Source organism: Dipteris shenzhenensis, chromosome 30 (genome assembly GCF_047967505.1).
Source record: "Dipteris shenzhenensis isolate YYH24624 ecotype China chromosome 30, Dip_SZ_1.0, whole genome shotgun sequence".
Classification (NCBI taxonomy): domain Eukaryota; kingdom Viridiplantae; phylum Streptophyta; class Polypodiopsida; order Gleicheniales; family Dipteridaceae; genus Dipteris; species Dipteris shenzhenensis.
The window spans coordinates 39,070,039-39,082,726 of record NC_141625.1 but is presented as its reverse complement, the minus strand read 5'-3'; the positions used below and the strand labels follow the sequence as shown (position 1 = coordinate 39,082,726).

At 42.8% G+C, this 12,688-nt stretch overlaps 1 protein-coding gene across 1 annotated transcript; it reads right to left on the bottom strand.

Annotated features, from left to right (window-relative positions):
- Positions 1 to 6,841: 6,841 nt before the first annotated feature.
- On the bottom strand, positions 6,842 to 11,879 carry LOC147882089 (pentatricopeptide repeat-containing protein At5g27110-like). Its single transcript, XM_087402109.1, has one exon. It carries the CDS (start codon positions 10,482 to 10,484, stop codon positions 7,035 to 7,037), a length of 3,450 nt encoding a protein of 1,149 aa, XP_087258235.1. The 5' UTR covers positions 10,485 to 11,879; the 3' UTR covers positions 6,842 to 7,034.
- Between the last annotated feature and the right edge of the window lie 809 nt (positions 11,880 to 12,688).

Genomic DNA, 12,688 nt, shown 5'->3' with positions numbered 1-12,688 from the left:
AAATATAACATTTGGCGGGAGATGTGGTACTTGACAACCACATTGTCCTTACATACATGGCATTGAAATAGATCACCCTTTTGTTCACCTGACCTGCTTCCCCAATTCACCCCAAGCAATTCCTCAAGGGCATTCTCATGTAGGCACTTGCATGACCACATGGTTTTTGTTCTGTGTATCTAGATATTATGAAAATAAGAAGCAAAAATGTGTAGAGGCATAAACCAAGACAACCTTACCCATTTAGAGCCAAATGTAAACTTCATGGCCAAGCCCACATCCTTTGTAATCTTTTCCTTGTATGATTGCTTTGTTCTTGTGTCCACCATGCTGCAATCCATGTCTTCAAGTTGTGGTGTTGCAATGCATTGAAGATGGCCATAGCCTGATGCCGTCCTTGGAGTAATGTATTTGGCATTATACCAATAGATATTTCTCTGTTTCAAAGCAGAGGACTTCTCTCCAGCATGCATTTGCCTTCCTAAATCCTCATGAATGGCAGTAAACTTACCTAAGAAGCACTCGACTGGTTCCCACTCCTCAAAGTCTGAAGGAAATACATCTGCTATGCACAAGTGCTATTTCAAAATACAAGTTCAAACTGACTCATTACACTGGTTCTATTTCAATATACAATTTCAAGCTGACTCATTACACTTCAAAATCTTACACAAAATGCTGACTTACAATGCGATGGTATTGTTGATTGATTGCTTGACGGAGGAAGGCGCATGTCCTTCCCCATGTAGATGTGTTGCACCTTTGTAAGCAATCCTTTCTTCCCAAGCTTGAACTTCATGATGCGGCCCTTCCATTCATGCAAAAGATCACCTCTTTTGCTCTTGGGAAGCTTATGTGGACCCTTGGCAGATCCTCTCATGACTATCCAATCATTCAAGCTGTAGGTGCAAGGCACCCATTCACCCAGTGCATTTTTGCTCCTGTGGGACACAGAGTACATGTATGGTCTCCTCACCATGCTTATACAGAGGTCACAATAGCAATAGTGGACTAGAAAGTGCAGCTTGGAGGGAGACAGCAACTCCGATAGAGGGAGAGAGAGGGAGAAGGTATAGAGGGTGCAGCTGAAGATTGAGGGAAGCTCCAAGAGGTGCTGTAGCTAGGAATGGAGGGAGAAAGAGTAGAGGGGGATGAGCAGCTACTCCAGCAGGTGTTGTAGCTAGGAATGGAGGGAGAAAGAGCAGAGGGGGATGAGTAGCCACTACAGGAGGTACTGTAGCTAGGAATGGAGGAAGAAAGAGTAGAGGGGGATGAGCAGCTGCTGCTGTCCTGTAGCTAGGAGTGGAGAGACAATGAGCAGCTGCTACAGGAGGTGTTGGAGAGGGAGAAACACAGTGGACCAGAGCAGGAGGGGGCAAAGAAGATGCCAAATGCATTCCCACATTTGAAAAATGGAGGGAGGATGGATCTAGACCAGAGAAGAGGAGGGGACAGGCCTGTAACAAGCTGAGAGGGGGGAAAAATTTGCCCAAAAGGGCCCACCGCCTCTTGAATGACTTGTAGGTTTGTTTGGGGGAGGTGCATATGGGAGAAGGGTCAAGCATGGGTTGAGGGAGGGGGGGGGGGATGGTTTGAGTGGTCCCCGATGTAAGAGGAGTAGCCAATAGGGGCTGTTTGCAGGTCGGCCCACCCTCCACCTCAACATGGCGTTGCCCCACAAAAAGGAGCACTCCCATTGGTACACCTCAAATACCTCACTAATCCCTTGAAATTAGAAAACACTAATTGGGGGCCCTTTGGAGACCCCAATTCTCCCCTAATGCAAGCTTCACTTTGGCTTCAAAAGCCCTCTCAAATTTGCTTCAAGGTGTTTGAACTAAGGTCTTCACTTTTCTCTGTCTTTACACTACAATTTTGGATAGTATTGGTGATTGGATGCTTGACGCAAGCTTGAAAAAGTGTTGAGGATGGTTTATTGTCAGTAAACTTTTAGTTATATGCTTATTCAAAATGCCTAGCTCTTGTTTCTCTTCTACTGTTGCTTCATATGTGAAATAAAAAGCAAAAAAGAAGAAAAGAAGCACCTAGATATGTCAATAGAAAGTGACAAAGCTTGTGAAGAAAAAGCCATAATATTATTCTAATGCAAAAATACTAGGATTCTCTAATTTCATTGCTTGCAATATGCACTTGTATGGTTGAGATTTATAGCCATTTATAAGAGAGCAGACACTGCCTAATCATAAAGATAAGACCCCCTCATGCCTACCTTTAAAATAGACAAATTCAATGGCCAAGGCTTCCATACTTGGCAGATGAAAATTAAATTTGTGCTTATGAAGGAGAATTTGTGGGATTCAGTGAAGCCAAGGAATCAATCATTACAAAAGGGTGAATCCACCACAACCAAGGGAAGGGGAAGGCAAGTGACTCTACTTCAACAACACCAACATATGCTAAAAGGCTAGAGAGAGCCTATGCAATTATTGCATTAGGTTTGGGAGATGATTATGTGCATCATATTATAGTGAAATTCTCATCAAAGGACAAGTACAAAGCATGCAAACATTGTGGAAAGACTAATCATCTTGACAAAGATTGCTATAGGATCAATCCTTGCACTTATTGTGGCAAAAAACAATCACTCTAAGAAGTTTTGCAATGAGAAGAAGAAAGTCAAGGCAAATATGGTTGAAAAAAGAACTCCATCAGCAAATGAAGTAACCAATTTTGTGGTAGCATCAGCAAATCAAGACACATTTTGTGATAGAGATAAAGATTGGACCTTCTAAAGTCCAATATCTTTGAACTTTTGTCATCACTTGGTCAAGTAGTCAATTGTGAGGTTCTCTACCTGGAGTAGTACACCAAAAGGAATGTTATGTGTTTTTAGTTCTTATAGTCTTTGTAAATCACCTCTGGTCACCATATGATGTAAGCCATGTGACATGTGTTTGCCTCCATAGTACATCTTGCAGACATGAGAAACTAGGTCCACTCAAAGGTCTATGATTAATCCTTATACATGCAAGAGAGAGAACAATTTAGGAGGGGAGTTTATCCCATTTTTGTAAACCTCGACTCTTGGGCACCCTTGCTAGCATGAGATCCTAGCCATACATTTATCCTTGACCACCATGAATGTTGGGATATTTGTGATCAAAGGCTTTCTTTAAGGTGCATGTGTGCATGCCTTAGTTGCCTTAACAATCTTCTTACAAGAGATGAACTAAGCTTGCTTAATGAATCTATCAATCACAGTCTATATCATATCCTGTCCTTGAGAAGACTTGAAAAAACCTGTAATGAAATCCATGGCAATATGCTCCCAAGGTGCTTCAGGTACTGACAATGGTTGAAGTAGTGTGTGAGGCTTTTGTATATCATACTTAGCATTTTGACCAATTAAACAGGAAGTAACATGCTTAAAAATATCTTTTCTCATTTGCGGCCAGTAAAAATGTCTCTCAGGCTGTCTAAGAGTTAGTGATAATACTCAATGACCATCAAAGCTAGGACTATGGGATTCTTCAATTACCTTTGGCCTCAAATCTCTTGTTACATAGATCATGTTCTAATTCCAAAAGTACCCATCATGAAGATAGTAGTCTTTTTTGCCTCCACCTTGATTTAATTCAGTCCATATAGTGAAGAAATCGGGATCATCTTTGTATTGTTCCTTCACCATCGTAAGCTCCTCGTGATGAGCTGTTGAGATAGCATTAATTTTGGCCTTCGAGATAATGCAGCGGCAAACATAGCTTCTTTACCTAGAGGAATCTAAAAATTGAAAGCGGCTTTAAAGTTAGCCCATAGAATATGTTTCTCCTGCACTAATGGTTGTGTGAGAAAATACCAGATACATTGATGATCCATTCGAATCAAGAAATCAACTCCTAGTAGATAATGCTTCGAAACTTTCAAAGCATGGATTTTTCCTACACATCATATTTCAGTTCTGCATCTCCGAGTCTTTTGTTCATAAGCAATGGTGTGTCCTTGCAAAAGATTGTCTTTGATGCAACCTCCACTGACATCAGCTTGAACCAAAAATGATTTTTGCGAATCACTAAAACTGGAGCTGATGTTTCTCTTTCTCACTCCATGTAAAAGCTGTCCCTTTTCTGGTTAAATCATGCAACGGAGATGCTTTATGAGCAAAGCGATGAATGAATATTCTGTAATCCAAGAAGAGATCGCACTTCATGTATGGATTTCAGGTCATGCCATTCCTGGATTACTTTCAGTTTATCAGGATCCATTTTGATTTCACCATTGGAAACTATATGCCCCAAAAATCGGGTTTTAGGGAGAAAGAACTCACTCTTTTTAGCATTGATATACACTTGGTACTCCTTTAGAAGTCCAAATACAATTCTCAGATGCTCTCTATGCTCTTTCTCATCCTTACCAAGTACAAGAACACCATCAACAAAGAATGTTCCAACAAATGCTTTATACTTTTGAAAGATTCTTGGAATTGAGAAAGAATTTTTTATCGTCATTTTATTTAAGGCCTTGTATACAATCCACACACATTCTCCAAGAACCATCTTTCTTGACAAAAGCACTGGAGAACAGAAAGGCGAATTACTAGTCTGATCAAACCATGTTCTAGTAGCTCATGAATCTGCCTCTGAATTTCTCCTTGTTGGGTCTTACTCACCCTCTATGGCGGTCTATTGGGCGGGGTGGTACCAGGAATCAAATCTATAGTAAGATCTTCTAGCCTGTCTAATGGTAGCACAGTTTTGGCAAGTCCTGAAGGAAACTGTCCTTAAACTCTTCTAAGAACTCTCTCCTCTCGAAAGTAACACTATCCCTGTCTCAAACCTTATCCATTTCAGGAACAAAAATCAAATAAGAACAAACAGATTTATTAAATACCTTCAGTGCCTGAATATGGTTGACCATGGGAATCAAGTTGCCTGATACTCTAGCCCGAATGGTGATTTCACGATCCTTGTGTTGAATTGTAATAGTCTTCTTCCTATAATCATAGCTGCCTGCATCTTGTAGTGCCAAGGTTGCCCCTAAATCACGTCCAGACTCCACCTCTACTATGTTTCCCACTTGAAAATCTAAGTGGTCAACGTAGCTCTGCAAAGGAATCATCATTTGACTATCCACTGGTGTAAGTACATTCATTGGAGCATCCCTAATAAGCAGAAGAAGCCCTTTTGACACCTTCAGAGCTTGGCGCGGTCCTCAAAGAAGAAGCTATCTCTGGTGTAATGATATTAAGAGTAGAACTTGGATCAAACCAAAATAGAGCACCAACATGTCCCCATGCTTTGAGAAGTTGGTTCTCTGATTCATCTTTATTTTTTTGTCTCTTACAAGACAACTTTGACTTTTACTTCCCCTTTATCAATCAGCCTTTTGTTCCTTTCCTTTTCTGAAAAGACGTTCCAGAAACTTATGAGTTCCATCACACCTAATACACAATCCTGTTTTCCTGCACTTGGTGGTGGTCTCATGGTCCAATTGCTTTCTGCTTGGTACCCCATTTTATGGCGCATTCAGACTTGCCTTGGGATTTCCATTATTGGAAATAAATCCTCCTATCTGTTTCAAAGACTCTAGTCGATCTCTTCTTGTACCAAATCTACTGCCATCTTTCCTCTTTTCTTCAATTCTTTTTTCTAAACGAATAATTTCTTTTAACGTTTTAGGATTGAAGCACTTGATTTCGCTCCATAAACCTCCATGGAACGTGCTTGTTCTTCTGGAAACTTCTTTCCAAGAGTCTAGACCTTCAATAGCAATGTCTTTATAATCTTGAATAAATTCTCCACCTCTCTGACTAAAATCATCCCACTCAACATTGTTCCTTGTACATCCTGAGTCAGGCAGACAAACCACTGAGTAATAAAAATGCAAAATTTAGCTTGGCCTGCTTCGTGGTTTCTTCTTGAGAAAATTAAGAATCTAGAATTCTAATCTAACCAAGTAACAGCTCAACCTTTGAATCGTCATTTGTATGACAAACTAAGCACAAGCGAGGTCTGATCTACACGTGTGTTGCCTTAAGGGCTTTCAGTGAAATGATGGATCAGGCCAAAAGGCCTCCATTTATAGGAGCAGATCTGCCCCTCATATGGCTGACTGGCTGTAGGAACAGGCTGACCCAGGTAGGGCTGACCATGTTCTGTACAGAACCAACTTGTTGTCCTGCCCAACCAGCAGGCTGATCAGGTCTGCCCAGACCTAGAGTGGCCAACCTCCGGCCTATATGTTGTGCCGGCCACGCCTTGGCCCATATACTGTCCAAACACTGCCACCGTTTGTCAGCATCAGGTACTGGAACACAGCCCCATAATTTTAGGGCATGCAAATCAGTCTCCTACCCATACTCTACTCGTGTACTGCCCCTGTCCTCACAGGTGGGGAAGTAACTTCCAACATGTTGATGTGTGCCAATGCACATGCTGTAAGTGGAAGTATCTAATCATCATGCACCAAACCACCTCTACAGCTCCTAGAGTTTGTTCCATAGAAAGAGCACACACAGCAAAGGCATCGATACCTGCATCCATCAAACAGCAGTGCTGATAGAGAAGAAATTCACTATGTCACTAGGCCCTCAGCATATCATGATCAGGCTGAAAAGTCCCTTTGTATCATTTTACTGCATAAGGACCCTCCACGTTTTTAATCCTTCGAATCTTTCAGGAGGCCTTAAAATCATTGGCTCTAGAAAAGCACTTAATTTCCAAACACCACAGAAAAGCCGTCTCTTGCATTCTTCTCTCTGGCATTTCCTTAGCCACCCCAGCAGCTAGTTGGCCACTTTGCATGCAGAGCACTACTTGCTTTGGATGCAATGTATTTACTTCTCTGGAGCCAACTATGATCCATGCAGTGTAATTAAAAAGGGGCCTTTAAAGTTTACAGTAGAGTACTGTAGTATCATGCATCATATCTGTCTTCACATTGCCAATACACACACCTAAAAGTATTGTCATAGGTATGCTTAGTTTTAGGTTCTCAGCCTGACTGCCAAACTTAGACTTGTTCACCCCTCACCCCTCTGATCCAGGTAAAATTATTCATGACTGAGTGGAGGTCTCTCATTCATTAATCAATTGGAACTCAGCAAGTATTTGCTGACTTTGACAGCGTAATTGGTCTTTTACAAGAAGTGCATTCACCCTTCGCTTTATCTCAGCCAAATAACTTTGTGGCTTGTCTTTCATAACGTTGTCCCACATCTGATTTAAAAACTTTGCTTCATCGTTCCCTCTGTCACCTGTAGCATAAATATTTGACAACAACAAATATGGTGCTGCGTTTTCTGGGTCCAGTTCGAGCACCTGGTTTGCAGCATGTTCTCCACGCTTCATATCTCTATTATATCTACAAGAACCAAGCAATGCCATGAATGGCACAACTGTAGGTTGAAGAGGTAAGCTGTTAATAAGCTTCTCTGCCTCATCTAGCTGCCCTGCCCTCCCAAGCAAGTCAATTACACAGACATAATGCTCCAAATTAGGTGACATGCCATGGTCTTGGAACATCGACGCAAAGCAATGACGACATTCGTCAACAAGACCCGAATGGCTACACCCAGCAAGGACAGTGATGAAAGTTATCTCATCTGGCTGTACTTTTTCACAAAGCATTTGTTCAAAGAGCTTGAGGGCCTCCTTTCCTTCGCCATGCTGACCATACCCTGCAATCATGGCATTCCATGAAACAACATCCCGATTTGGCATCCTGTCAAAGATTCTCCGTGCATCCTTTAGGCTAGCAGACTTGGCATACATGTTCACAAGAGCAGTCCCCACGAGAAGATCTGCTTCAAGTCTGCTTTCCGAAATGCAGACATGCACCTGTTGACCATCAGTTTGGGCTCCCTGGCAGGCACATGCAAGAAGAATGCTAATCAAGGTGATACTGTCTCCCAGTAACCCTTCCTGTTGCATTTGGTGATATATTTTTAGTGCCTCTTCACCCTGTCCATGCTCAGCATATACCGCAATCATAGCATTCCATGAAACCACAGTCCTTTCAGGCATTTTTATGAATATCCGTCGTGCGTCGTCCAGGCTGCCACACTTTCCATACATGTTCAAAAGAGCAGTCCCTACCATGACATCTGACTCAAATCCAGAGTCCAGGCCATGGACATGAATCTTCATCCCTTTAATGAGCTTTCTTTGGCTGGCACATGCAGCAAGAATGTTGACAGAGCTGACCTTATCAGGCAAGAATCCTTCCAACTGCATTTGATCAAAAAGATACATAACCTCTTTATCTTGCCCATCTTGGGCATACACCGCAATCATGGCAGTCCAGGACAACAAGTCCCTCTCCACCATTTTGTCAAATATCCTCCCTGCATCCGTCACACAACCACACTTTCCATAAAAGTTGACAAGAGCAGTTCCAAGGACAATGTCTGACTCCAATCCATGATTCATGATGCAGAAGTGTATCCACTCACCTTCCACTAGTGCTGCCTGGCTGGCACATACAGTGAGAATGCTCAGAAAGGTGACTTTGTCCGGCAGAAATCCTTGCATCTGTAATTGGTCAAAAAGCTGGATGGCTTCCTTGAACCGTTTTTGTTTGGCATATGCTGCAATCATGGTTGTCCAAGAAACAACATCGCGCTCAGGCATTTGATTGAACACAATCCAAGCGTCCTCAGCACTTCCACACTTACTGTAGCTATTAATAAGAGCATTGCTGACAACCACATCTGAGTCAAATCCTCTATCCAGGATGCAAGAATGCATCTGCTTGCAGTCAGCTAGCATTTCTGGATCGGAGTATGAAGCAAGAATACTAACAAAGGTGGTACTGTCTGGCAGACATCCATCCCTCTGCATTTGTGTTACAAGGGAAAACACCTCTTCACTATGCCCATGACAGGCATACACTGCAATCATGGAATTCCAAGAAAGCAGATCCCGCTTCAACATTTTGCTGAACATCCTCCTTGAGTCCTCCAAGCTCCCACATTTGCCATACATATTGACAAGAGCAGTTCCTACAGCAATGTCTGACTCAAGGTCACTGTCCAGGATATGCGCGTGTAAATTCTTGCAGTCAGCAAGGGTGGTACATGCAGCAAGAATGCTAAGGAATGTCACCCTGTCTGGCACCATTTCCTGCTGCATTTGCGTGAACAGTTCGAGAGCATTCTTGTGTTGGCCTTGCTGCACATAGACGGACAACATAGTGTTCCATGAAACAACATCCCGCTGTAAGATTTTGTCGAATATCTTCTGTGCATCTTCCAGACTGCCATATTTTCCATACATACTGACAAGGGCAGTCCCGACGACAACATCTGACTCATAGCCATTGTAAACAATGTGCCTATGCATCTGCTTACTTTCAGTGAACGTTGCATGAGTGGAGCAGGCATCAAGAATGCTGATAAAAGTGATCTTATCTGGAGTTACTCCTTGTTGTTGCATCTGATTGAACAAATCAAGGGCCTCTTTTCCCTCACCATATTGAGTAACTGCTGTAATCATGGCAGTCCACGAAAATGTGTTCCGCTTGGGCATTTTGTCAAACACGTTCCATGCATCCTTCAAGCTGCCACACTTACCATACATGTTGACAAGGGCACTTCCAACAGCAACATCTAGTTCAAACCCTGTGTCTTGGATCTGTTTGTGAACCTGCATACCTTTGGCGAGTGCTGCATGGTGGACACATGCATCAAGAATGCTGACAAAAGTAAACTTGTCTGGTTTTACTCCATCCTGCTGCATTTGGTCAAAGAGTTCAAAGGCTTGCCAGGGTTTCCCATACTGAGTAAACAGTGAAATCATAGTAGTCCAAGTAACCACATCTCTTTCAGGCATTTTTAGAAATATTTTGTGTGCATCCTCAAGGCTGCCACACTTTCCGTACATGTTTACAAGGGCAGTTCCGACAACAATGTCTGACTCCAGTTCTCTGTCCTGTATACGGGTGTGAACCCACCTGCCTTCGACTAGTGCTGCATGGCTAGCACAGACACTAAGAACACAGACGAAGGTCATCTTATCTGGGTTAATCCCATCCTGCTTCATCGTGTCTAAGAGTTGGAAAACCTTCTTGCGTTTCCCATGTTCAGCACATGCTTTAATCATAAAATTCCACAGATATACGTTTCTCTGATGCATTTTGGCAAATAATGCCAGTGCATCTTCCAGAGCTGCACACTTTCCATACAGTTGAACTAGAAGGCTCCCTAGAGATAGGTTTCTCTCAAGTCCAATTTTTATCATCTGACTGTGGACATGCCTTCCATCAGATAGGGCCTTTGTATTTCTACAGAAACTCAACAAAGAAGCTAAGGTAGCAATATCCACCTGAAGGTCAGGATGGTCCAGCAGATCCAATCTCTCCTTTCGTGATGCTTGCCATTGTTTGACGTGAACGGGTTTCACAGAACATGTCCATTTTCCTACAACCCTTGCATGGTTCAGGTTCTGTTCCAAGTGCTTCCTCAAGGCAGCGAATGGCCAATTGTTTACAATGATTCCATGTTTGCATAAACAGCAATGACTGAGCATTTCCTCCTATAGGTCTCAAACCACTTGCAAGGTAGACATCTACGCTTGCATCACGTGCCTTAGTGCTCTCTTTCAAGTGGAAGAATGTTGCATGAACTCGTAAGCCTCTCATACATAGAATTGCCAAGAAAAGGTTGTGCTTGTGATTTGTTCTTATGGGGCAATGTGCGTGCACTGCTGGACCGCCTCCTGAAGAAACTATCAGCATACCTTGCACGTTTGGAGATTGAAAAGGAGTGTTCTCGTTTCTGAATCCTTTTTTGAAAGCCGATCCCCATCATTATGTCGCTCGTTATGGCCTTAAGAATATTCAATGTGCATTGTGATCACTGCCCTTCTAGGACGAGCAAAATAGCATTAGTACAAAACTGAGCGCAAATCGATGTTGACGCTTCAGCTGTGATATGGTAGGTCATCTTCTTGTGTCAGCCCAAGGCAGCAATGTAGATTTGTTGTGTTGAATGCCACAGGTAAGACCCAATCTTGTAGACTTGAACGATTGAAGTTTTTGCATAAGAATTTGTTGGTTGCACAGGAACATCCTGTTGTAATCTATAAATTCACCTGTACTTGAAGATTTTCTTCCAGTGCTTTTGTCCTGAACGGAATGCCTGGCTCCGTCGAGTCTTGTGAATAAAGGACCTCGTCTTTGTATTGCCATAAGCAAAGCCCCGAAATTGTAACAGTGAACAATTTGCAATACTCCTCCAACTAAACAGAACTGACATCAATTACTTACAGATGGTTCTAAGTTCAGAAATCTTGAGAATGTCAAACCAGAGCTAGACTCATGCCATGTTAGGCTAATTTTTCAACAAGCTGAATTTAATTCAACAGGCCTGCCAACACACTAAGTTTGTACATATTCTTCGTCTGGGAGTATTTTGTGTTGGTCCATACGTGGTCAAAAGTGGATCCATAGATCGTTGTGGGTAGGGTCACTACTTGCTGCAGATTGTGATGAGACATTAAGTCTTGTAGGTTTGCCACACTTGTGGAGGAAGTCTCCTACTGCGTAGGTTGGAGTCGTGGGTGGAATGAGCTGGAGCATATTGTGAAGGGCCTGAAGCAAGGTTATTGTCTTGGCACTCGGCAATTTATATAAATTGAGATAGCGATTTGTTCGTGTCGTAACGTATTGAAGATGCAAAGGAAACACTCACAGCCTTCGGAGAAAGTTCTTTACGGGTAGAGAAGGTCGATGCCGAGGTTATAGTACGTGGCAATGTCGAGCCCGTAGTTGATGGAAATGTGCTGCAATCCTGGGAGATGCACGCTAGGTCTTTCATTGTTTCTTGTTTCCTGGAGGCAGAGAATGGTCCATATGTAAACAAGGCCATATGTTGTTATATATTGGAAGGATCGAACTCGATCAAGTCCATTGTGAGCCCTTGCGAGTGGTGTGCCGTTCGAACAGCGCAGCAGGTTGAACTGAGCACTGCTTCCGTGAAATAGTGTTGAGGCGGTTCTTCCCAACTTGAAACTCACTTATGACTTGTTGCTTTGGTGTGTCGCTTTTGTACAGGAACTTGTTGTTGGAAGTTGGAACGTTTTTGCGTGCCTATCTTGGGTCATTCAAAGGACTTATGGCTTACTATCTTTGAAGACTCCATCTCCCCCATCCACTATCCCATCATTTCTGTTCAGGTTCCCCGACTCCAACCTACGCAGAGCATATTTCTATGAGCATCCCCGGTTTTGGTTACAATTCCTTGTGTAGTCTAACTCTGCTTCTGGTGTTTGTCGGGATGCTTATTGATTTACTCTGGATGATTTTTGCATGATGTCTTTCGCTTTCAATACATGGGGATGCATTTTAAGAGTGTCAAAGACATACTAATCGTGCTTATCCTTGGAAGCGTTTGTGTACAAAAGGTGTGGACAGTGCGCTTTTGGGGTGGCTCCCTGAGGTGGACATTGTGTAGGAGGTGAAGGTTAGCATCAGTCTATGAGGCAACTCTGATTCTATTAAGTAAGGCAAGGAAATTCATGTTGCTTTGGCGCATTAGCTTCTCCAATTCGCAATATAGCAGGCGGTCGCAGATGCACACATTCGATCACTGCCATCGGAGCAAAGAACATGAGTTGTGGTGTCACAATTGGTAAGAGCATTCGAGGTAACAACATCAGGCCATTCGGGGGATTACCAATCTCGAGTCTTCACAAGCTTTAGCCTGCACCCTAAAGTTTGTAGAGTAACAACC